This window comes from Chanodichthys erythropterus, chromosome 15, assembly GCF_024489055.1.
Source record: "Chanodichthys erythropterus isolate Z2021 chromosome 15, ASM2448905v1, whole genome shotgun sequence".
In the NCBI taxonomy this organism is placed as follows: domain Eukaryota; kingdom Metazoa; phylum Chordata; class Actinopteri; order Cypriniformes; family Xenocyprididae; genus Chanodichthys; species Chanodichthys erythropterus.
The window spans coordinates 18,656,295-18,683,670 of record NC_090235.1 but is presented as its reverse complement, the minus strand read 5'-3'; the positions used below and the strand labels follow the sequence as shown (position 1 = coordinate 18,683,670).

General features: G+C 40.7%; 1 protein-coding gene across 1 annotated transcript in view; it reads right to left on the bottom strand.

Annotated features, from left to right (window-relative positions):
• csmd3b (CUB and Sushi multiple domains 3b) overlaps positions 1–27,376 on the bottom strand; it is a 514,670-nt gene that overhangs the window by 124,394 nt on the left and 362,900 nt on the right. The window contains exons 29-31 of the mRNA XM_067361816.1: positions 26,090–26,277; positions 24,132–24,326; positions 23,795–23,911 (exon numbers count right to left, since the gene is read on the bottom strand). Of these exons, the coding sequence (XP_067217917.1) occupies positions 23,795–23,911; positions 24,132–24,326; positions 26,090–26,277 (500 nt within the window). The remainder of the gene's footprint in view (positions 1–23,794; positions 23,912–24,131; positions 24,327–26,089; positions 26,278–27,376) is intronic.

Genomic DNA, 27,376 nt, shown 5'->3' with positions numbered 1-27,376 from the left:
AACTTTACAGTAGTGTTAGATAAATTACCCACTTATATTATATTATAATGGAATTTAGTTACATAATATAATTGAATTTAGTATTTTACATTTTGCAGTGTCATAGCACATTTTTGTTGTTCTTATTAGCTCATTTTATAAATGTTGATTTTCACAATAAACATGCTCTTCCTGTCTTAGTTTGTACCCTACTCATGAAAAGTGCCTTTTTACTATGTCTTCATGCACTCATGTAGGACTGACACACTGAAAACAAGTATGACAAGCATCACTCACATGTAGATTGTTTTCATCACGCTAGCATTCTGAGAGAGGGCTTTGACTTTAATTCACAGTTTCTTTCTCCACTGCAGAAGATTGGCCTTTTCCATACGTCCTCTTACGCATAACGCACTCTGACAGATGCTTACCGGCTGCTATGGAAATGAGGCCTGTGATTAATTCACACCTTTTCCCTCTTTTCTCACGACTTACACAATTCAGAAATAAAAAATAGCTTTGTGGTTCCCTGTCTCTCCATCTCTGGAGCTGGACTCGATCACCAATTCAATTTGCTCTTTGAAAGAAACAGAAGTGAATGGGGAGGGGGACACACCTTTCCTTCTCCCTGAGACAACTCAGGTGGAGAGAGGCATGATTTCAATTTACTTTCATTAGCATAATCTGCAAAGCATGCTGGGATACCAGTCCTGCAGTGTTCTTGCAGTTAGAGCTAAATAAAAGTATCCCTTGATAGAAACACCCTGTTGTGCTAAAAAGGAAAGCAACAGCAAAAATACCTTATATGCAACTCTATTTAATATTTAGACCAATGTTTAGACCCCCCCCCCCCCTTACTTTCATTGTATAGACAACAACTGTTCAAACATTTTTCAAAAATATCTTTTGAGTCCCACAGAAGAAGTCTAGTTTGGAATAGCATGAGGTGGTGAGTAAAAGGTGACAAATTTAATTTTTTGGTGAACTATCCCTTTAAGAATTATGCAGAATATAGATGTTTCATTTCAGAGTCATACATGTTAAAGGTTTTGCACCTGAAACATGACTCAAGGTTATGTTAAGATTGGGTTAGAGATGGCTGATCAAGTTATCAGCTCATATTAAGTACAGTAAAACTTTGTGAAGAAACTGAAAATGTCTGAGAAATCACAATGAGATTTGGATGTCCAGTTATATTGCACAGGAGATAATAGGAAATAACCCTAAATATTTGGGTTTCCATCAACCTTTCTGTACAAAATATGGTCACACTTTAGTATAGGGAACACCTATTCACCTTCAACTTCAACTTTTCCCTCAATAAACTCCTAACTACCTAGTTAGTAAGTTAAATGCTCAGTTTAGGTATTGGGTAGGATTAAGAATGCAAAATAAGTTCATGCAGAATAAGGCATTAATATGTGCTTTATAAGTACTAATAAATAACCAATATTCTAGTAAGATGCATGCTAATAAGAAACTAGTTAAAAGACCCTAAAATAAAGTGTTACCAAAAATATGCGAGTGTCCAGCTAAAACTTTTCCCAACAAGCCAAGTGTTTCATCATGTAATATGTTTTTTTTTTTTTTTTAAACATTGAACATATACTTAAGCATATGGAATATAAAGTATTTTTAATGTTCCAGTATTTTTCCAAAGTCCAAAAAAAAAAAAAAAAAAAAAAAAGGTTGACAATACATTTAAAACTAACAATGACTAACAAAAAGTAAACTATATTTTTGCACATTCAGAATGATTAGATTCTAGACGATTCACATTAAAATTCAATGCAATTTGATTAATTCGATTCGATTCTGCATTTTTATATGCATTCATTAGGGTTATTAAAATGCTTCCCCCAATGTGTCTTAGTCAGGGTGTGAATTACACAGCGGCCTTTAGAGGGTCAGAGAGTAAAAACCCTTTTGTCCATTGTTAATGTTGGATCATGTTAGTTCTTAATAATGCAACATTACTTTATTTCAATAGCCAAAAAATTGGCATTTGTAGAAATTTACATAAGCCAAAATTTTAAAAGTATTGTTAGTTCATGATAGCTATAGTGCAGGATAGTGTTAATGACTACACAACCTTATTAAAGTGTTCCAGGTACATTAAACATACTAATGCTTACATGGAGAGACTACCTTAGAATATCATGCACTTTCCCAAATAATCCAAAACTAACTTTTCTTAATGGAATAGTTAAAAAAGCCCTCTTTCTTCTCTTTATACAGCACATTCCTGTTTTACGATGATTTATGATGAAAACGCGCTGGGTGTTTACTGTTGATATAGTAACGAACGCAACTTTAACGCGCATCTGATTGATAGATTAATCACGCGCTCTTATTTCAGTGTTGTTAATGTTGTAGTTATTTCAGCTGTTTCTTTCACACATTCAGTTTAACAACATAAAATTAAATTTCATTTATCATTCAATGGAACTATGCTTATGCATTTAGACACTTACATTATGTGTTTGGTCCGTCTATGCATTAAATGAGCATTTTATTGCAACAGTAGTGACCATGCAATGACCTGTCAGCTTTATCTATGGCTTAGGACTATTGCTATTATAGAGAGCTCGAGCGCAATCCAGTGAGAGGCGGTAAAGAGTGCAGCGCGTATCTGTGAAGGAGAGCTGTGAGGGCGCGAATGACGGCGCAGAACATCTCTATTAATTCACGAATGTAATTTAATGTTTAAGTATTTTAAAGCACTGAATCGCTATAGAATTCTTAGCATTGTACATTGATTATCGGCCGAAATTAACGATTCACGATTCAAAAAACATGTTTCAAGATCGATGCATATGCATCGTCAGGATTTGTAATCGATGCATCGAGAAAACGAGTGAATCGTTACACCCCTAATAACTACAGTAACCCTGGATGAGGTGTAAAGCTGGTGGCTGTGTGGCGTCAGTCCTGCATCAAAATGGCGGTATTGTTCAGATGTCTTTTCTTAGGCAAACACTGCTTTACCAGACATGTGCTGTTTCCATGGAAATGAATGGTCAGATCATCGTTCCACTATCTGCACGAGTATCCTATACAGTTAATGAGCAAGTGCACCAATCCAGACATGCACACACACACCCGGGCCATGTAGCGCATATCACTGTTCAGTATGCAGCCCAAGCCTCTCCATGTTTTTGTTCTCTTATTAGACTCTCGCTTTACATGGAGGGGCTCTCAGTTAGACTCAGAGGAGAGAGGTCACTCAAGCAGAAATATATACCCCAGGGCCATCTTCTTGCTCGGGGCGAGATGGCAGAGGTCTTTGCTCTGATTCCTAGCACACCTGTCTGGATTTGCAGGCATGGGCTGGACATCCGCCTCACACATCAATGCCTGTCCCGATGGGACAAAGATGCTCATGCGCAATCTGCCAGGATCTCTTTGAGGTGGAGATTCCTCAGGGCTCATTGGATGTGCAGGAGAAAAGCAAGTGGGGACGAGACATGCTCACATGCACCGGAGACTGACAAATCAGCAGAAACACTCAAACCCAAAATTACGCTTCACATCTGTATCCAACAATGCCACGGATTTTCAGGATTTTTCTTTTTCACTGCCCACATGAAATATCATCCTGTAAACATGACCCCCAAGCCATTTTGTCTGTAAATGAATAAATGATAGATAACATGTATGAACCCTGGACATATTAAAATCAGGTTGGTCCCTGGTGCAATATCCACAAACAACAACATATTCAGACAGGAGTGAAAAATACAGCAAGGCAGCGAAAAAAGCATCACCACCTGTGCGTCTGTTATCAGTGAAGGATGTACTATCTGCAGTTCTGTGTGTCGAGGATAGATAGCACCTTCTCCTCTCACCACATGGTGGGGACAGAGGAATCAACACATGCTGCACGCAGATGTGGAGAATGAGAAAACAGAGGGGAGTAGCTCTAAAAGTCTGCTTAGTTCTAAATATAGACATTGCAGTAGGTGAAAATATATTCTTTTTCTCATTGCATTAAATTGAGGAATAAAAAATAAACGCTTGAGGCAGCTCTGAACACTGGCTGGCTATTTAATGGGGTGGTTGATTATGATTTCACTTTTTTAACTTTAGTTAGTGTGTAATGTTGCTGTTTGAGCATAAACAACATCTGCAAAGTTATGATGATCAAAGTTCAATGCAAAGAGAGATATTTTTTTTACAGAATTCACTGTTTAAGGACTACAACAAATGACTAGTAAGGACTACAACAAGCTTTTTCCCGGGTTAGTGACATCACTAACCTTAAAATTTACATAAACCCCGCCCCCGAGAACACACAGCAATTGTGAGTTGTTGTAGTAGAGTGTTGTTGTCGTCATTTTACGCCGGACTGCTTCACAAACGAGGATCAATTCAATGCTGGATCTGCACAAGTTGTAACTTCTTCCTGAGTCTCTCCATCAGTGTCGACTCCGGTCTGAACAATGTAAGGTTGAACACCGTCGTCATTTTGGCTGCGTGAGATTCTCCAGCTTTGTTGTTGTTGAGCTGTTAAAGCTCCGCCCTCCTCTGGAAAGGGGGCGGGAGCAGCAGCTCATTTGAATTTAAAGGGACACACACAAAAATGGTGTGTTTTTGCTCACACCCAGATAGGGGCAAATTTGACAAGCTATAATAAATGATCTGTGGGGGATTTTGAGCTGAAACTTCATAGACACATTCTGGGGACACCAGAGACTTATATTTCATCTTTATAGCATTATAGGTCCCCTTTAAAGTATGCTAAAGTCGTGTGGTGTAGTGGTTAACCTTATAAAATGCATACACGACATGGATGAGTACATAGCGCATAAGTACATGTATAAGAGCATAATATAGTGTATAGTGCGTCATTTGGGGCACAACTTGAATCAATACTTTTAGAAACTAAAATATAAATAGGAACTTGTGAAGTAAAATAAAATAATAATAATAAAAAATATATTTTTAATTTATCAAAACAGTGCTGCATTTTGCAGTGATAAGTAATCCAAATCCACCAAAAAGGAAAACATGCATTAACATAATTGTTCAAGGAGAAAAAAAGTTCATTATCAATATCAATGTTGAAAGTCTTGAGGGTTAACCTCTGGGAAAATGGTAGGCAATCCCTCAGAACAAGAAGCACAATCATCATGCCCTTGAGGAAGGCACTTAACAGCAGGTTGCTCCAGGGGTTAAGTGCACTGCAGCATCCCTCTAATAAGTGTACTCCAAATTTACTTTAGACAAAATCATCTACTGAAGATTAAAGTACAGTTGTGTTTGTTGCTGCCGCTATGTCACCCTCGGATTCTATCTGTAGTCAAATAGACTGAAGTCAATAACTATGCATTATATGCACTATGCAAAGTAAAATCAAATATCTGTGTATGAACTATGCAATTCAGAGCATGTATACTCGTGAACCGCATGTGTAATTTTAAGCAATTATCATTGAAGACAGGATTGTGCTCTGTTACGCTGCATCAGAGCGCTGTTTTGATGGTGTAAGCACTTAGATAATTATGATGGACTATGAATGCTTCTTTGCTAATTACCTGGACAATAGCCAAGATGGTATCATTGTGCATGTTTATGGGTGCACTGACCCTGACAATCAGCTGACATTAACCTTGATGACTTGACTAATAAACAAGTATATACATATATACTCCATATATATTAGTCTAGTATGCCGTGTCACATGATCCTTCAGAAATCATTCTAATATGCCGATTTGAAATTTATCAATTTTGAAAACAGTTGTGCGGCTTCATATTTTTGTGGAAACGGTGACATTTTTTTCTTTCTGAATTTTTGATGAAATAATAATGAAATTCAAATAATAATTTATTTGAAATGGAAATATTTTGTGTGTGTGTATATATATATATATATATATATATATATATATATATATATATATATATAATAAATATATATTTGATAATTTAATGCATAATTGATGAATGAATTTTTTTTGTTTTGTGAATACATTTATATTCACAAGAAGACTTAATGCTTTGATCCATTTTTGTTCCGCTTGTTAAAACATTTGTCCAAACTAATCTCACAGCTGTCAAAGATTTTTAGTAGCTTACTAAAAAAGGAAGTATTGAAACTAAAAGTGAAGCACCGCTGAGATGTTAATTTAAGAATTACTTTAGGAAAACACTGCGCTTAAGTGTCCTTAGCCATCGGCAAAGTCAAGAAATGACACTTTCTGCCTGCTTGACTGTGATTTACCAGAGGAGAGAACTTTAGCACCTTTGGTCTGACTAAGTCAGGAAACACAACAAAATATAATATTAATACAGAGCCCTGGTGTTCCTCTGCTTTCTCTTTCTCCCTGGTAAATGAACTTTGCCTTGACTTCTGTTCTGTTTTGATGTTTTGGCTCAGGGGCTTGCAATTCCCAATTCTCACAGGCTTTAGAATAGCTTTGTAGAGAGAGAAGAGTGATCCCTTTCCAAGAGAGCGTCTATGTCAAAGACATGAAACTGTGACTGTTTGAGTGTGTTTGTTTGTATGGAGGTCAGAGTCAGCCAGGGGAAAAGCTATTTAGTTGACTATTTCTAACTGTTAGCCATGACAGAAAATACAGAAAGTGTAACTGCTGTAATGGTCGCCCCCCGGCATTCAAAGAGGGAGTTTATTTAATATCTCTATATGCGTTCATTTTGAATTGCTACGATGTTGAAAGTTCAACAAATTTTCAACTCCATATGAAGGCACCCTAAAGCAAATTCCTAATGATAAATAAAAATACTGAAATATTGATACGGTCTCTTATGTAACATTCATTCATTCATACATGTCTTCATGTATAACCTCAGGGACAGTGTAGTGCAGTGGTTAAAGATGATACGCAGGGAAGGTTCAAATTCTACAAAATATCATTACATTTTAAGTTTTATTAATGTTTTCATAATAATGGCCACTATATCTCTCTATAATTTAAAAAATGTACAAATAAATGTTAATGTAAACTACTTTCTGACCAGTATTAGGTGAAAAGTCATTATTTTTGTACCTGCATTAGGTATATATATATATATATATATATATATATATATATGCAGTTACAAAAATAAATGTTTATATATGCATGAATTTAATCTTTACATTGAAGTTGAAAATGTAGATAATTTATATACTATTTTGGCATCTTCTCACTGTTCTGTTACAGATTTAATGGTGAAAAAAGCTGCTTTAACCTTAAAAATTAAGGTTCTTTGGGGAACCAATGGTGCTTCTATGTCGTCATTCAAAAAAATTAATTGTTGGATATACTTAAAAAAGCAATGTCAAGTGGTTCCACGCAACTATATTGAGTAATCTGTACAAATAACAATTTAGTTGTATGAACAAAAGAAATTCAAGTAAAGCTGACAATACAAATCATTTGAATTTGTCATGGTTACATAATATTTACATAATAATGTTATGTTAAATTTATAAAAGTTTACTATGTAAGGTGAACACATTTATTGACTTAATTTAACTGTTTGCTCTACAAAATAACTTACAGCCTAAACACAGGTGCCACTTTTCTGCATAATGACCACAAAATTGAAAAAACAAAAAAACAAAAAACAAAACAAAAAAACATTACAGAAACTACTCTCAATGTCCAACATAACTGAGCATAAACTAACACTTTAACACTAATATAAACCAACAACATCTTTCCATTTACTGAAAAAACACATAAAATAGCAATTTAATCCCTAAATTTACTCTCCTAATGCAGTCCCTTGCGAAGCATGCTGGGAACTACAGATCCGCTGCCTTAGTTATGTCAACATTAATTTGTGTGTTTAACTCAGCAATGTTAAGACTGAACACACACTTATTAAGTAAAGCTCACAATACTATTTTTTAGCAGAAACAACTCAGTTAAATTAAGTTCATGTAATTACATGAGTTTAAGTAATGTGAACAAGCAAGGTTGAGTGAAACTAACAAGAGTGAATGTTCATTTTTTTAGTGTAATATTTGTCTTAATTGGATTTTGAATAAAATATTTGGCACTGAGCATCAACAGATTTCAAAAACATTAATAATGTTACATTGAAATTTAATGGAAAAGGTGACAAGGTTGCTAATGTAACATCTACGAAGTGCCTATTAACAATGCCTGAGGCGGTCAGACCGAGCTTCTCGCATAATAACAGCGAACGCAAGAGTGTTTGACTAATGCATGGTGCGCACAGCATATATTTAATCTCAATGTAAGGTTCTCGACTGATTAAAGTTTCAACGTTAAATTGAAATCTGCAAGACAAGCTAACAGATAATTAATGCTCTGAAGTAAAACTAACATCTCACTGAGAGGCAGCACTGATTACTTCTTCAGCATGCCACTCCGCAGCTCCGGCACCCAAGGCTTAGTGCTGTTTGGCAACATAAATGTTTACTATCTTAAGCTGTGAAAACCACGCTCACTCGTGCAGCACTCTGATCAACAGTTAAAAACACATTATGCCCACTTGTATGGCTTGCAGAAAATTGTTTCCAAAACAGAAAGCAGTAATGAAGCCGTAATTGAAGGTTTTGGTTTCAACATGGAATATTTGAACAGTCAGAGATCATCAATTTTGATTTTTTCCCCATGACCCCCAACCATTTGCGAGCGAGGATTCCCCTGCATGTTTGTATTGACTGCCCGGGGCCAGCGGGGGTGGTGGGAGCCGACGGGAACATGGGGTGGGGGTGCATGCTCTGAATAATGCATCCCTCAGACCAAACCTGTCATTGTCTGAAATATTGCCGGCATCATTCTTTGTGACAGAATAATGAAACATTAAAAAAGGCAGTGGAGTGCTGCATTTTTAACAGGGGGCTCCAGAGCTCTGCCCTACAGATCAGAACCGATGGGATATGTATATGTGCACGTGTGTGTGTGTGTGTGTGTGTGTGTGTGTGTGTGTGTGGTGGTCTTCTTCTTAAGGATGCAACATCCAAAGTGTTTGCTCACTGTGATTAGGGATCATAAAGATCAGTGAATGTTAGCAATGTAATGTGCATCTTTTATAATTACTGTTTCTTCAAGACTGCAATAAAATCTTTCCTTAATGAGTATTCATGCCTTGTTTTCTAGTAGAAAATATAGAAACAGAATGAAATTACCTAAGGAGCAAAACACTTTATGATATTTCGACTTGTTCTCAGAGAACATTGTGAATTAAGTTTATTTTTCTTAAACCTTTTGGGAAATTGTTTTCTTCTTCTTCTTCTTAAGCATAAATCTAACATCCTAACAAACTATTGTACAGTTCATGCATAAAACATAACATTACAAAATATTTCTATTTCAAATGAATGCTTTTCTTTTGAACTTTCTATTTGAAAAATCCTATAGATCCCAAACCTTTGAACAGTAATGTACAGCAAACATGTATTGTAATTTTATACATTTTGGTTAATTTTGAAAGGCATGTTTCATTTTTTAGTGTGTAATGTTGCTGTTGGAGCATGTCAAAATGCATGTCAAAATGTCTGCAAAATCCCTCCAGCGGGAGTTATTCTCTATATCAGTGTCACTGTTTCTGAACTCCCTGAAACTCCTCCATTGAGTTTCCTTCCAAAAGTTTTCTTCCAGGAACAGTTTTCTTTATTTAAATAATTCCCACAAGGTATATGCAAAATAAAGTTTGAGTTAGTTAGTAGTGTGTTGAAACTCACGGTTATGGTAAGACTAGGGCCCTATAATTTCTGCGATCGTGGAATCGCGGACGGAATCGCGGAATTTACTATATAACGTGGAATGTCATGGAATTTGTCAAATTTTTGATGAATGAATTAAAAGCAGGTCAGTACACGTAAATTAAATCGCGATATAGACGCAAAAAGACTGTTTAAACACGAATCCTGCATGCCTGTGTGCCTCTGAAATGAATGATGCGGAAGCGCAATTTCATTTACCTCACACCGCCTCACACACACTCACGTGGGGATGCACACACGCTGAAGCACATGCGACGCTCGCTGTGTTTTCGTCCTCTGTCGCCTCACTATATGAACGCACGAATTCATCTCCAGAGCTGCTCTGAAAATCACTTCATCAGCATTTAACTGCTTCGTTTGAGAAAACTACAGTCATAAACAGAAAAACTCAAAGCTCTAGGCAAACCGTCAAAATAAAAATTCTATTTAACTTGACAGAAACATATTACTGTTGTACAGTAGAATTTAGATAAATTAATTTAATAATAAATTATTAAAATATATTTTAAACAATAATCTCAGTGTTTCTTCCATGTTTTAATTTTAACAGTAAAGCTCTGTTGTGCAACACATTGTTTGACAAAAAAGTTCAATTTCATGATTAAAAGATAAATTAAATGGTATGCGTTCATTTGATTGCCAGAAAAAATTAAATACACAACAGAACTTCTGAAGAAAAAAAAATCATAAAAATATATTTTTTAATTAATTAACATTGTTGTTTTTAAGAATTCAATTAATTAGACTTGCTTTTTGATTATTAAAATGGAATTAAACCATTAAAATGGAATCCAGAAAACAGAATTTGGTAAAAAATAAAATTTGAGGGGAAAACAATAAAACGTGGGGCCCTAAAAAAAAAACTTTTATTAAATTGTTGGTAAATTGGACAAGATTCATTATTTCAATAAATTATACATGGTTTTTGATTACTAAAATTTTATTTAACCGTTAAAATGGAGTCAAAAAATAAATAAAACAGAAAAAAACGGAATCCAGAAAAATTAAAACGGAATTTGGGAAAAAATAAAATGGATTTTATAGGGCCCTATAAGAGGCGGGACATTTCCCAAACACACTCAAAGCGCTTGACCAATCAGAGCACAGTGCGCTTTTCAGGAGGAGGGGCTTCATAGAGACAGGAACTAAACAGAGCGTTACTGACAGACTGGGAAGAGAGGAGCTGCAACAATGGAGAATGTGGGAAAAATAATGTGTTTTTTGAACATTCAAGCATGAAAATCTGTTCTGGTAGAGCCCAAACACAAAATCAGTACTTTGAAAAAGGGTATAATAGGGCATAATACGTTATTTAAATTAAATTTTGCAATAATATTTGCTTTCAGTTACTGGATCTGCATCTGCACTCTACATTTCCACCTACACTTACTTCTGCGAATGTACACTGCCTCCAGAAATCTGCAGTTAGTGCGAGAACAGTGCTTCATGGTACCAAGAAAAAGGAGGCACAAAATTCCCTTCCTGAATCTTCACAGACAGTGAACCTCGATGGTGGAAAGATCTTCCCAACGGCATCAGAACAACTCAGCCCATCTCTACCTTCAAAAAACGGCATAACAATGAGAACTCCAGTCAAACCTACAACTTTTTTACTTTCTTTACACTTTTTAACTTCTCTCAGCAGTTGTGGAACTTTGTGTCACAGGACTGTCTCTCAAGGATGAATGAATTTGTTGTATTGCTCCTCTTTTGTAGCTTACTTTGGATAAAAGCATCTACAAAATGAAAAAATGTTCATATAAATGTTCACATATCAGCATTAAATCGACCACTCTGATCTCCAGACATCGGCACTGGCCAAAAACAATGTAGGTTTGACCGTCTTGTGCGCCAAAAAACTACTCAAAGCAATGGCAATGTCCATTTTATGATTCCTTCACAGTCTCAATGGACTAAATGCAAGTTTTTGTATATGCCCAATCCACGACCACCAATAAAACTGGCTTGACAATATTTCAAGAATCAATACACACAACTGAACATCTCTGGCTTATATGATCTGCTTTCATGCTGTTTTTGAATCCGCCAAAAACAAAAGCTTTTATGACAACCGTAAGATATTTATCTCCAACACAAGCGCTCAGCCCAGGCTTTGTTCTACAAGGCACTTTAAGCTTTTAATCGTTCCCTCTCTTGGCCTGGATGTTTGACGATACTTCAGGTGCATGATAATGAAATGCTCCCCCTCCCAGCAAGTGTCCATGTAGAGGCTCAGCAACATCAGCACAAACCAGACTTATAGATCTCTCTTCCTGGATTTGCTCTCTCTTGCTCTCTCTTTTTTTCACTCTCTATTTGTGTTCAGTTTTCTGTCTTCTGCTCTTTCACCATTATCTTGTTCAACTCGCATATTGAACGGTTTAAACAGAACTGCTGATGACAAATGAAAACCAAACCCAAACAGGGCTAATTAAAGCAGGACGCAAAAACAAAACAAAACAAAACAAAACAAAAAAAAACATTAGAAAAAGTCTTGCACATTATTTTGCACAAGATTGCATTTATTCATTTTTTAAATAGTTACACACTGTGACATTTGGCAATGTTAATTGAGTATAATGGATGTACCTTTGCAGATAATGTTAAGCGGATATCACTTTAAAAGATAGGTAAGGTTTACTAATTATTTGTTAATGTAAAAGAACCTCAGCTCTTTTGCAATTCCAATCATTACTAATGGCTTGAACTGCAGCTCTGGAGAACAAGACAAACTGCTGCGATTGTTTACGTCTAGATCTCTACCTCTACCTGGGGTTAAAATCCACCGATATAAATGAACAATTCCTTCGTTCATACACTCTAAAAAAATGCTGGGTTAAAAACAACCAAAACTGAGTTGAAAATGGACAAACCATTTTGTTTTAACCCAGGGATTGCATTGTTTTAACCCAGGGATTGCATTGTTTTAACCCAGCGATTGGGTTGTTTTAACCCAGCGAATGGGTTGTTTTAACCCAGGGATTGCATTGTTTTAACCCAGCGATTGGGTTGTTTTAACCCAGTGATTGGGTTGTTTTAACCCAGGGATTGCATTGTTTTAACCCAGCAAATGGGTTGCTTTAACCCAGGGAATGGGTTGTTTTAACCCAGCGATTGGGTTGCTTTAACCCAGGGATTGGGTTGTTTTAACCCAGCGAATGGGTTGTTTTTACCCAGGGATTGCATTGTTTTAACCCAGCGATTGGGTTGTTTTAACCCAGCGATTGGATTGGGTTGTTTTAACCCAGGGATTGCGTTGTTTTAACCCAGCAAATGGGTTGTTTTAATCCAGTGAATGGGTTGTTTTAACCCAGGGATTGGCATGTTTTAACATAGCAAATGGGCTGTTTTAAAAATATTGTTTTGCTTGCTTAAAACGAACCCAAAGTATGTTGAAAATTAACATTTATTAATATGTTTAATAAATGAATATGCATTAATAATTTGAATAATAATTAAACAATAAACATTTATTAAATTGTTTATTAATAAATGTTCACCTTCTGATTATTATTGTTACCTCTATGTGTCTGATTTTTAATTTCCAACATATTTTGGGTTCATTTTAAGCCAGACATATAGTCATTGTTAAATAATAGTTGGGTTAAATAAAACTACCCAGCACACATTTAAGCCAACCGCTGGGTTAAAACAACCCTATTGCTGGGTTTTTCCATTTTCAACCCAACTTGGGTTCCCTTTCAGTCGGTCACGGAGACGTACGTCAGTAGTGACCGACGAATTGGGATATCGCTTAGAGAGCCCTATCATCTTCGTGTAAACTAAAACAAGCCAATGGAATTGGCGTGCGATATTTGCATAATGCGCACCGCCCCCGACAGGTGTATATAAATAGGAAGCAGATGCAATCGCACTCTGTCTTTCGCTTCGGAGCCATTCACTGGTGTCCTGTTTTAGAAGACTCCTTTCTTCGTTTGTTTTATGCTAAAACATTGCCTCAGAAGAGGATTTACAGCGAGCTTTTCAGTGCTGGTGAAAGGGCACGTTCAGCGAGGTCGCGAGTCTCCGAGGAGCTGAGCTATAAGCTCGAAAACTGCTGTTTTCACAGCAACACAAAGAGTGTGTGCGTGTGTAGCGATTTGGGCCGGTTCCTCGGTGTGTCAGGGAGTGGTGTACCTGACACATCGCGTCGCTCCCTGGGTGCTTCAGCACGAGTGAGTTGACTTCCCCTTCTAAAAGAGCTTTACAGACGAACCCTGACAGTATGTCATTTCGTCTGTGCGTTAATGGGTGCGGTCGTTCCCTGGTCCCTGCTGATGGGCACAATCGTTGCATCTCGTGTTTGGGCATTCTGCACGCTGAAGCAGCTTTTGTGGATGGTTCATGTTCCCATTGCGGGAACATGACTATCACGATGCTGAGGTCGAGACTCTCCTTCCTGAAGTCTCAGGAAGCGGGGGTCCCCTCTCCTATGCCGCGTACGACCGTTTTTTTCCGGCCCCGGGAACTGGAATGACGGTACGGCGCTGTATAGGAAGGGTGACCGGAGGATTACGGTCAGGGCTTCCCCGCCGAGCGGAAACGCTCCTCGGGCCCCTGCCGCCTCATCAGCACCGCAACCCATCGTGCCACCGTTGGTTTCCGCTGGGCCCTCTACGGACTGTCCAGCCGTTACCTTTGGTGTGCCGGCGGCGGATCAGATGTCGATCGCTGCATCGGAAGGTGAGCCTGAGTCCTCGGGGGAGGATTCGGACGCGCTGCCGCCCGGGACGGTAGCGTTGCCCGAGTCGGATCCCGAGCTTACGGCTGTGCTCTCCCGGGCCGCCTTGTGCGTCGGGCTTGAGTGGAACCCTCCACCCTGTCCCGGCCCATCTCGGTTGGACGATTGGTACTTGGCGGGGGGTCGCGCTGGTCAAATCCAGCGTCCCCCCCCAATGCCTTTCTTCCCGGAAGTACACGATGAGGTGACCAGGTCTTGGCAAGCTCCGCTTGGGGCTCGTACAGGGCCTGGTCCCTCGTCCGCCTTCACCTCCCTGGACGGCGGGCTAGCCAGGGGGTACGCGGAGATCCCGCCAGTCGAGCGGTCTGTTGCGACGCAGTTGTGTCCAACGGCCGCTGGCTGGCGCGGTGAGCCGCGTCTCCCGTCCCAGGCCTGTGAATTCTCAGCCGGTCTGACTGAGAAAGCTTACAGTGCCTGTGGGCAGGCTGCCTCTGCCCTGCACGCGGTGGCCCTTTTGCAGGTCTATCAGGCAAAAGCGCTGTCGCAGATGCCCCAGGAAGGTCCTGACCAACAGCTGCTTGGGGAGCTGCGCGCTGCCACTGACCTTGCCCTCCGGGCAACGAAGGTGACAGCGCGTTCTGTTGGCCAGGCGATGTCTACTCTGGTAGCCCAGCAACGCCACCTCTGGCTGACCTTGGCAGACATGAGGGAGACCGACAAACATCGGTTCCTGGATTCCCCCGTGTCTCCGTGTCTTCCGCTGCTGCCTCCACCCAGCCGCCCGTGGCTCAGCCTCAGCCCGCTCGTCGCCGAGGGCGCCCGCCTGCGTCTTCCTCCGCCCCTGCTAAGTTGGCAAAGCAGCAGCCTACACCAGCCAAACAGCAGGGTGCCGGGCGTGGACGTGGTGCCCAGCCCGTCTCTGCCAGCCAGGTGGCAAGCGGTCGGGGAAAACTCGGCCCTGAGACGGGCGACCTGGAGCGGAAGGTTCCTGCCCTTTGGGAGAGTATTCCATCTGCTCTCCCAACCCCGGAGGAGGGCCGGGGGGGATTTTGTGGCGGCTGTCCATCTACCGCCGCTGGCTCTCCGGAGTCCAGCGGTACCCACTTTGCCACAAAAAGAGCAGTTTCCTCAAACTCCAGGTCACAACAAGGGGTGTCTGCCAGTGTGCAAGGCTCCGCCTCGCTGCTGTCAGCTCCCTCCCCATTCGCCAGCAGGTGGCAGTGTGATGGTGCAGACCGCGTCCCGTGCGCCGTCTCCCATGCACACTGCTGCCTCGCAGAGTCCGACCCCACTCCGGGCCGCCCTCAAGCCGTCCGAGTCGGGTCCCTCTCTGCCTTGCTGCCCCACCCCCGGTGCGTCTGTGGTGCCTTTGGTCCCGCTGGCTCAGTGTCTGGAAGCGTGGATAGCGCTCCCCAGCCTGTCCAGTTGGCTCATTCGTACTATCAGACTCGGCTATGCGATTCAGTTCGCCCGGCGTCCCCCGGTCTTCAGGGCTGTCCACTTCACTCAGGTGTCGTTGGACAGTGCTCCTGTTCTCCGGGTGGAGATTGCTGTCCTCCTGGCGAAGGGTACAATCAAGCCGGTCCCTCCAGCCGATATGAAGGCGGGGTTTTACAGCCCCTACTTCATTGTACCGTAAAAGGGCGGTGGGCTACGGCCAATCCTGGACCGTCCCCAGGATTGGTTTGCAGCAATAGACCTGAAGGACGCATACTTTCATGTCTCGATTCTGCCTCGACACAGACCCTTCCTAGGTCGGTCTGTGTTCGAGGGTCGGGCATGTCAGTACAAAGTCCTACCCGACATGGTTGTAGCTCCCAACCGGTTGGGTCCTCAGGTCAACTGGGACAAGAGCAAACTCGCCCCCGGGTAGAGGATCTCTTGTTTCGGTCTCGAGCTAGACTCGGTCGCACGGACTGCGCGTCTCACCGAGGTGCGCGTCCAGTCGGTGTTGAACTGCCTGAGCTCGCTCAAGTGCAGGACAGCGGCTCCACTGAAAGATTTTCAGAGGCTCCTGGGGCATATGGCATCTGCAGCCGTGGTAACGCCGCTCGGATTGCTTCATATGAGACCGCTTCAACACTGGCTCCGCGGCCGGGTCCCGAGATGGGCGTGGCAGTGCGGCACGCTCCGTGTCCCCGTGACACCGAGCTGCCGTCGCACCCTTGTCCGGTGGTTGGACCCTTCGTTCCTGTGGGCCGGAGTACCCCTCGAACGAGTGTCCAGGCACGCTGTGGTCTCCACAGATGTCTCTGCCACGGGATGGGGGGCCACGTACAACGGGCATGCAGTGACAGGTCTTTGGACGGGGCCTCAGCTGCATTGGCATATCAATTGCCTCGAGTTGCTAGCGGTTCGTCTTGCGCTGGCCGGCTTCAAGGAGCTGTTGTCAGGCAAGCACGTTCTAGTCCGCTCACTAAGCACTGCGGCCGTTGCGTACACCTACCGTCAAGGTGGTCTGCGCTTCCGTCGCATGTTGCAACTCGCCCGCCATCTCTTGTTGTGGAGTCAGAAGGATCTGAGGTCCCTTCGGGCCACTCGTGTCTCAGGTGTGCTCTACCGTGCAGCCGACGAGCTGTCACGGCAGCATCTACTTGCGGGAGAGTGGCGGCTCCACCCCCAGGCGGTCCAGCTGATTTGGCAGCGGTTCGGCGAGGCCCAGGTAGTCCTGCTTGCCTCCCCGGAAACTGCCCTCCGCCAGTGGTTTTATTCCCTGACCGGCGGCACGCTCGGCACGGATGCCCTGGCACACAGCTGGCCCCCGGGTCTGCGCAAACATGCGCTTCCCCCAGTGAGCCTTCTCGCACTATTCATGTGCAAGGTCAGGGAGGACGGGGAGCAGGTTCTGTTAGTGGCTCCGTACTGGCCCACTCGGACCTGATTCTCAGGCCTCATTCTCCTCGTGACAGCACCTCCCTGGCCGATTCCTCTGAGGAAGGACACCCTGACTCAGAGACGGGGCACCCTGTGGCACCCGCCTCCCGATCTGTGGAACCTCCACGTGTGGTCCCTGGACGGGATGCGGAGGTTCTGAGTGATCTCCCGCAAGCGGTCGTAGACACCATCACTTCCGCTAGAGCTCCTTCTACTAGGAATCTCTACGCGCTGAAGTGGAACCTGTTCGTCGAATGGTGCGCCTCTCGCCGAGAGGACCCCCGATCATGTTCGGTCGGATCCGTGCTTTCCTTTCTGCAAGATGGGTTGGAGCGAAGGCTGTCTCCCTCCACCCTCAAGGTGTATGTTGCCGCCATTGCAGCACATCACCATGCAGTTGAGGGTAAGTCCCTGGGGAAACACGATCTGATCGTCAGATTCCTGAGGGGGGCCAGGAGACTGAATCCTCCACGCCCTTCCTCCGTACCCTCTTGGGATTTGACCCTGGTTCTCACAGCTCTCCGGGGTCATCCCTTCGAACCTTTGCAATCAGTCGACCTGAAACTAATGTCTCTTAAGACGGTTCTTCTGGTTGCATTGGCTTCCCTGAAGAGGGTAGGGGATCTGCATGCATTTTCGGTCGACGAAACGTGCCTAGAATTCGGGCCCGGCCTGGATACGTGCCCAAGGTTCCTACCACTCCCTTCAGAGATCAGGTAGTGAACCTGCAAGCGCTGCCCTCGGAGGAGGCAGACCCAGCCCTAGCTTTGCTCTGTCCCGTCCGCGCTCTGCGCGTTTACGTGGACAGAACGCGAAGCTTTAGGACCTCAGATCAGCTCTTCATCTGTTACGGAGGCCAGCAGAAGGGAAAGGCTGTCTCCAAGCAGAGGATGGCCCACTGGATAGTGGATGCCATCGCCTTGGCGTACGAATCCCAGGGCGTGCCTTGCCCGCTCGGGTTGAGAGCCCACTCCATCAGAGGGGTGGCCTCTTCCTGGGCGCTGGCTCATGGCGCCTCGCTGACAGATATCTGTAGAGCTGCGGGCTGGGCGACACCAAACACGTTCGCTAGGTTTTATAGCCTACGTGTAGAGCCGGTATCCTCACGTGTACTCGCATCCTCTAGTCGGTAGACGTGTTGTACCCACTCTAAGTGTCGGCTTGCAATGCCATTCCCGCCACTGGCCGGATACGTGCATACTTTCACTCCAGTCGTGTTCCCCGCTTGGCGAACCCTGTCGAGTTCCTCCGCCTCCCCCTTCGGCTCGGACATTGCGGAGTGTCTGATGCCAGGCCTACATCCGTCGCTGACGCTGTCTGTTGGCTGGGGCCCATATGTCGTGACCCCTCTACGTGAGCGGTCCCATATGTGTATTTTCCACGGTTTAAAACTCCCTACGGGCCGAGTCCGTGTCTTTCCCTTAGCAGAGCCAGCTCTGCTGTCACCTGTCAGATGAGTCTCCCCCTAACCAGGTGGAGCCATCCCAGGGACTCCATATGCGTACTGACCCAGCGGGCCAGTCCATGTGTGTATTCCCACGTAAACTCCTCCCCCATTGGGTAGGTAGTGGTTTCCGCAGCGTCCCTTCGGGTTCGCTTTCCCCAGTGTGTCTAGTTTACTTAGTGGGTAGTGGTTAGACAGCAGTAGACTCTCTCGGTGTAAGCTCGCCCCCTTCACCGCCAGCCGGTGCTATGGGCGGCTGAGCTTGTGCTGGGCACTGGAAGGGGTTTCGTAACTGTGGCGCTTTAGTTGGGATCCCAATTCGTCGGTCACTACTGACGTACGTCGAACGTGACCGACTGAAAGGGAACGTCTCGGTTACGTATGTAACCCTCGTTCCCTGAAGGAGGGAACGGAGACGTACGTCCCGTCGCCACAGTTTCTGTACCCTCGCTGTAGTGCGGACACCAGTTGTCTCCTCAGCGAAAAACAGAGTGCGATTGCATCTGCTTCCTATTTATATACACCTGTCGGGGGCGGTGCGCATTATGCAAATATCGCACGCCAATTCCATTGGCTTGTTTTAGTTTACACGAAGATGATAGGGCTCTCTAAGCGATATCCCAATTCGTCGGTCACTACTGACGTACGTCTCCGTTCCCTCCTTCAGGGAACGAGGGTTACATACGTAACCGAGACGTTATTTTTAACCCTGCATTTTTAAAGTGCATGAACAACAGAGTTGCGTACCACTCAGCATTGAATTTAGAATAGATTTTAAATTACAAATGAATTAATTCAAAATTAAAGCAATTCTTAAATGACTAGTGTACCCAAAAAATGAAATCATCCAAAATAAATTATGTCACTATTTATTTATTCACTCTATTAAACCTTTATGACTCTCTTTCTTCTGTGGAACATAAAAGAAAATATTTGGAAGAATGTTTCATTGACTTTCATCATATTCTTCAAAATATATTCTTTTATGTTCCACAAAAGAAAGAATGAAAGAAAGGTTTGAGGGTGAGTAAATTATGTTTTTTTTTTTGTTTTGTTTTTTGAACTAACTTTTTAAATTCTGCCCAAACCTCCATTTGGAAACTGGTGTAAATATTTTATTTTGCTCCTTGCATTTACCTGCTAATACTGATTTTTTTTAAAAATTTTTATTGCTGTTGGTTTTCTAGTAAGAGAAAAAGCTTTGGCACAATCTGCATCTCACTCATTTGACAGAAATACTTTAGAGTATAGTATTTGAAAATGACAATATTTATGTTGAGAACTGAACAAGCAGGCAATATTTCACAATATGTTCAGTAATACGTGTACATATGCCAATGTTTAAAATGCCGTGTTCAATGGTGTGATGTATGTGTTTCAGGGGCTAAAACACCTCAGTTGCTGACTATTCATTTTCAGTCTTTTTCATTTGCAAAGCTATCATGTTTTTCACTTTCAGTTCACGTTTTATTAAGGCTTCATTTCAAATGACATCTATCTCATTTAGGACCTTCCATCAGAGTGCGAGCAGTCCAATGACCAGAGACGGGCCTCGAGGGAGACATCACACACAGCTCACATAATGCCAAACGATGCTTGTGAGGGAGGTCCGAAATCCCCATAACAGTTAAACTGACAGCTACATTTACAGAGGAGGGATTTTTCTCTTTTTTTGTCATGGTTTCTCTCCTTTCAACACCAAAATACCTCATAACACCACATCCTTCTTGGTACATGACTAAGATAGCAAAGAAGCTTTCTTTTAGCACAAAAATGAAACCTAAGACAAGAGACAGTGATGGGGAGGTCTGAAGTGCTTTCTCATTTCACACTTTCATCTCTGTACTATTTTCCAACTGGCGTCTAGATATTACAATCACAGGCTGTCTGGAAACATTTTCAAGGGAATACAGCAGGTCAACGCTTCTAGGTATCATACAAGCTACCCGCAAAACCGGCACTTGTTTTAATAAATTAAAGGGATAGTTCATCCAAGAATTTAAAGGAGTGGTTGATTATGATTTCCTTTTTTTAACTTTAGTTAGTGTGTAATGTTGTTGTTTGAGCATAAACAACATCTGCAAAGTTCAATGCAAAGGGAGATATTTTCTTTTACAGAAATCACTTTTTAAGGACTACAACAAATGGCAGGTAGGGACTACAACGAGCTTCTTCTCGGGTTGGTGACATCACTAACTCTAAAATTAACATAAATCCCGCCCCCAAGAACACACAACAAAGGGGGCGGGGCCATGTTGGGCTGCTTTAGAGAAGAGGAAGAGTTGTTGTAGTAGAGTGTTGTTATCATGCCGTCATTTTACACCAGACTGCTTCACAAAAAGAGAGTCAATTCAACGCTGGATTTGCACAAAACATGAACATGACGGCACATGCTAGTGGATGAGTTGAATAAACTCCACAGCAACTACATAAATTTATCCACTAATCATTCAGAAACATCTAAAAGTTGTAACTGAGTCTCTCCATCAGTGTCGACTCCGGTTTGAACAATGTAAGGCTGAACACCGTTACTGACAATCCTCATTTTGGCTGCGTGAGATTCTCCAGCTTTGTTGTTGTTGAGCTGTTAAAGCTCCGCCCTCTTCTGGAAAGGGGCGGGGACAGCGGCTCATTTGCATTTAAAGGGATACACACAAAAACAGTGTGTTTTTGCTCACACCCAAATAGGGGCAAATTTGACAAGAAGATATTTTGAATGATGTCTCACTGTTTTATGAAAATTCTGAAAATATCTTCTTTTTCCACTGAAGAAAGTTTGGATGATCTCTTTAGGTAGTTTAAAGGGTTAGTTCACCCAAAAATGAAAATAATGTCATTACGCACCCTCATGTCGTTCCACACCCGTAAGACCTTCGTTCATCTTCAGAACACAAATTAAGATATTTTTGATGAAATCCGTTGGCTCAGTGAGGCCTGCATAGACAGCAATGGCACTTCCTCTCTCAAGATCCATTAATGTACTAAAAGCATTTAAATCAGTTCATGTGAGTACAGTGGTTCAATATTAATATTATAAAACGACAAGAATATTTTTTATGTGCCAAAAAAACCCAAAAATGACTTTTTAACAATATCTAGTGATGGGCGATTTCAAAACGCATGCTTCAGAGCGTTATGAATCTTTTGAGTCTAATCAGTGATTCGGATCACGTATCAAAGCACCAAACTGCTGAAATCACATGACTTTGGCACTCTGAATCGCTGATTTGATTCATAACGCTCCGAAGCTTCAAGAAGCAGTGTTATGAAATCGTCCATCACTAGATATTGTTACAAAGTATTGATTTTGTTTTTGGGCTCTACTAGAACAGGTTTTCATGCTTGAATGTTCAAAAAAAAACATTATTTTGCACATATTCTCCATTGTTGCAGCTCCTCTCTTCCCAGTCTGTCAGTAACACTCTGTTTAGTTCCTGTTTCTATGAAGCCCCTCCTTCTGAAAAGCAAAAAATGCTTTGATTGGTCGGCTGCACCCATGTGTTGTGATTGGCCAAGCACTTTGAATGTGTTTGGGAAATGTCCCGCCCCTTACCATAACTGTCAGTTTCAACACACTAAGTTAATCAGGCTCCACCCCTTTATTTTGCATATGGCTTGGGCGGGAATTATTTAAATGAGGAATACTGTGACATGTTCGTTCCTGGAAGAAAACTCAACAGTAACACTGATGAATAACTCCCGCTGGAGGGACTCTGTAACTTTGCAGACCTTTTTCATGCTCAAACAGCAACATTACACATGTTCACAAAGTTGAACATGTAAAAAAGCATAATAGGTGCTCTTTAAATGTAGTTGGTTCTGTTTAGTTAGTATCAAACTGCTTTTTAAAAAGAGTAGCTTGACTTCTTTAAATTATTAGTCGCTTGTAGCTTAACAAGCCACAGTTTCAAAGTAGCGTTTTCAACACTACTGTTTCTCACAATCAGACCTGCATACAGTACGAAATTCATTTCAGTTCATATCTTCATCTCTTTTTTAACTGGTCTGGTCTTTGTGCAGTGACACCAGACTATGAAAAATTCTTACTGTTTAACACTTTCAAGTATAAATGAAAGAAGAGGAAGCTAGTTGCTAAGCTACACACCTTCTGTCTAAGAAACGGCTAACTGATTGTGTATAGAAATTAATACATGAGACTAGTATACTTCAACATAATTAAGATGAGACTCAACCTTGTGAAAAAGAAGTACACTTTAGCATACTTATACAGTACTTACATAAGAAATAACATACTTAAAAGCATACACGAACTGAAGTATTACCATTATGTGTTAATTGTAACTAAATGAAAACATATTATAGTTTAAATTTATAAATGAAATTAGATGAGTGCTTTTTGACCAACTTATTTATAATTCTTGTTTCATAATTCTATTGTCTTTGAATGAAATATGTTTAGTGCACTGCCAAATGTTCTGATAAGCATGTCACTTCTATTGAAACTTGTATGTCAAATTACAAGTGTAATGATGACGTTGCAATTTAGTATAATTAAAATTATATTTAGGAACACACTAAAGTTAAAATTATAATCAAGCACTTTACATGTGCTTTAGTGTGTTAGTCAACACATCAAAACAAGTGTACTTATTTAAAGGATAACTTTCAATTTGACATTATAAAAGTGCGTTAATAAATGAAAGCGGCTTTTTATTTCATTAATATTATATTATTTACAAGTACAGTCTTTTAAATGTATACTCTCAAGATCTGAAGTCCACATTCAATACAATTAAAAACACTTCTTTGGTCAATGGCATACTGTTTACTAGTCATTCAAAAGTATTATGATTTGATGCACTAAAAATTAAAATGAATATTATGGTATGTTATATTGTCATATGTACAAGACATGATCAGACTATGAATTTAAACTAGGACTTTGTGCATTAATTAACATAGTTAAACATGTTTAAAACCATATTCAGACAAAATAAATAGATATATGCCCATAAATAATATCACCATCTAGTATTTGTATGTTAAATACACCAAACACATTAAAAGCATCAGTCCAGTATGTTTTGCCTTCGCTGTATTCTGCTAAATGTGGCGTCCAATTTTGTTTTGTATTTTCAGTTACTCACCAAACTCCCTGGGTACAGAGATAGCGTACACACAGCTCTGTCCCGTCGTGTAGTTCCTTGGGAAATTCGGCGACAGCACGGTTCCATCTGTCCCAGTAGAGCGACTTCCACATGGTGCTGTTCACACAAACACCCGGATCACTCATTACTTTGTGCTTAAACATTCATGATGAACTGCTATTTTTGAGACACCAGTCTGGATAGAAAAGAATCTTGGCTAGCGAAGCATGTACAAGTCATTTTATGTGTTTGATTAATTTTGTTTGGTCTACAGCAGCAAGGTGGAACTTATTCTCAGAGATTCTCTTAAACATCCATCTTTACTCGCGGACTCTACCTTGACAGCTGGGCAGCCCCCTGTTCCAGCCAGGCCTGCCATCATCACCCATAATGCAGGTAAGCGTGGAATAGCCCTGGAGGACGTAGCCTGCCTCACAGTAGAAGGTCACAGTGGAGCCCAGCTTGTAGTCACTGCCCAGCCGAGTGCCATTCATCACATTACCGGGATCAAAGCATGACTCCCTCAGCTTAGCTGTGTGAGATGGAGAAAAAGTGCAGGAAAAGCAAGGGTTGAAAATCACTTTAGGCATATCTTAGCTTGCAGGATGGGTGGTTAATGGTTGAAACCAAAAATATTTTACAACATAAACACATTTTTCTTTAAGAAAAATACGTTTTTGGGGGGGCTTGAAGCATATATGACCTGTAATTCTTAAAAAAAAGTTATATTTTGTGTTCCGGGCAGGGTTATTATAGTTAACTGAAACTAAAAAACAAACTATGGCCAATTTCAAAACCCTGCTTCATGAAGCTCTGGAGCGTGATGAATCTTTTGTGTCGAATCAGAGGTTCGGAGCGCCAATGTCATGTGATTTCAGCAGTTTGACACGTGATCTGAATCATGATTCGACACAAAAGATTCATAACGCTCCGAATCTTCCTGAAGCAGTGTTTTGAAATCGGCCATCACTATATAAGTCGTTATTTTGTTTTTTTGCCGCACCAAAAATATTCTCGTTGCTTTATAATATTAATATTGAACCACTGTACTCACATGAACTGATTTAAATATGTTTTTAGTACATTAATGCATCTTGAGAGAGGAAGTGTCAGCGCTGGCTATGCCTGAGCCATCGGATTTCAACAAAAATATCTTAATTTATTGGTAAACTTGGTATTTACTGAGTAATCCTCTATTTTGCAGAAGGGGTCAAAATGCCAATTTTCACCTGAGATTTGGAGCTAAATTAGAGTGGTTTAAAGATGACTTTAGAAAGATGGCAGCATCATTATTTTATTTTTACACAGAGATTGGTAGATCTATTAGTAAAATCTGTTGACTTTAGCAATCTTTGTTTCATTATATGCCAACAATGACAGTTCAAAAACTGAACTTTCTTATGTTTTTTGTCTCAAGTTTGCATACCTGTATTTCAAAAAGTATTAAGGATATCTTAATATCCCTTTGGTATCATAATTTTAAAGGCGTTCGATGGTTCAAGGTAGGAGATCTTAATGCGGCTCCATGAGTACATTGTACACATTTTCAGTGGTCAAAAACCAAATGTGGGTCACTTTGTATTCAGCTGATACTTTTTTCTTTTAAAGAGGAATATCTGAAGAACAAATAATGTTGAAACTAGAAATGTATCTCGTGTTTTTCTATCAACTCAATTGTATAGAACAATCCTGTCTGCGTGGCATAATTATTCCTTTTCTAAAGTTGTCATGCCTGTAACTCTAAAAGTACTCAAGCTATCTTAATATCCTTCTAAATCCTCATTCTTAATAAATTTTCCTTTTGAAATCTTAATTTTCAAGGCCTTATATAGTTCAATCTCATAGATATGGGGATCTCAAAGCAGCTCCATGTTCAAATTGTTGAATTTTACCCATTTTCAGTGACGAAAACCAAATGTGCAGCTGATACTTACTAAATGTTTGAAGAATAAATAATGTTTGAGCTAGAAATGTATTTCCCTCTAACAAAATAACTGCATAAATCATAACTCTCTAACTTTAAATAACTAAATAAAATTAAAATGAAAACAGAAAATATAAAATTCTTTGAAAAATTCTAAATATAAATAAAAACTATAATAGTATCTCAATGATACTAAAATAATACTGAGAAAAAAGTAATAGATAAGGGTGAATAAATGATCATTTTTGGGTGAACTATCCCTTTAAACCGTCAACTGAATAGTCAATTAAATTCACTCTGAAGTCAGAAATATGTGTAATATACCTAATTAAGGGTTTAGACGTTCAGGCTCACGAAATGTCAGGGTCTACCTTTGTACTCCAGGTGGAAGCCGGTGTAGCTGACAGAGCCATCACTGCGGAAGGCCAGGTACATGGTGTTGGAGCTGCTCTCTATTCGTTCTGGAAGCTTGCTGTCCTGGAAGCTCCCGATCAGCGGGCTGTTGCTGTCCGGTCCATCGTAGATATACAAGAAGTCGTAGTTGGGCTCAATGCTGAAGCTGGGATAAATGATCAAAGAGAGGTTTTCAGAACAGAGGGATCAAAAGCTAGGCAGTGATCTGGATATTTGAGTCCTGAGATCATCTTTGCAGCGGCAGTATAAAGTAAAACACGTACAAAGGAATCAGAGGAATCAGTTTTAGAGTGATGGCGGAGACCGGGGCAAGTTGTCACACTTCTTAATCCATCAAATATTTTTCAGGATCAAAGCTGAATTTTATAGTGTTCAAATGTTTGGGGTTGATTAAAATTTTAAATGTTATTGAAAGAAGCCTCTTACGCTCACCAAGGCTGCAATTATTTAAACAGCAATATTTTGAAATATTATTACAATTTGAAATAACTCTTTGTGAATGTGAATATATTGTAAACTGTAATTTATTCCAGTGATCAAAGCTGAATTTTCAGCATCATTACTCCAGTCTTCAGTGTCACATGATCCTTCAGAAATCATTCTAATATGATGATCTGCTGCTCAAGAAACATTTATTATTTTCAATGTTGAAAACAGTTGTGCTTCCTATTTTTGGGAAAACTGATTTTCCCACCAAGATTCTTAGAAAGTTCAAAAGAACAGCATTTATTTTAAATAGAAATCTTTTACATTATAAAAGTCTTTACTGTCACTTTTGATCGATTGCTGCACATTCATGAAAGTATTAATTTCTTAATTAACAGTATATATATATATATATATATATATATATATATATATATATATATATATATATATATATATATATATATATATATATATATATATATACAGTACAGTCCAAAAGTTTGGAACCACTAAGATTTTTAATGTTTTTAAAAGAAGTTTCATCTGCTCACCAAGGCTACATTTATTTAATTAAAAATACAGTAAAAAACAGTAATATTGTGAAATATTATTACAATTTAAAATAACCGTTTTCTATTTGAATATATTTCACAAAGTAATTTATTCCTGTGATCAAAGCTGAATTTTCAGCATCATTACTCCAGTCTTCAGTGTCACATGATCCTTCAGAAATCATTCTAATTTGCTGATCTGCTGCTAATGTTTAAAAACATTAAAAATCTTAGTGGTTCGAATCTTTTGGACTGTATATATAT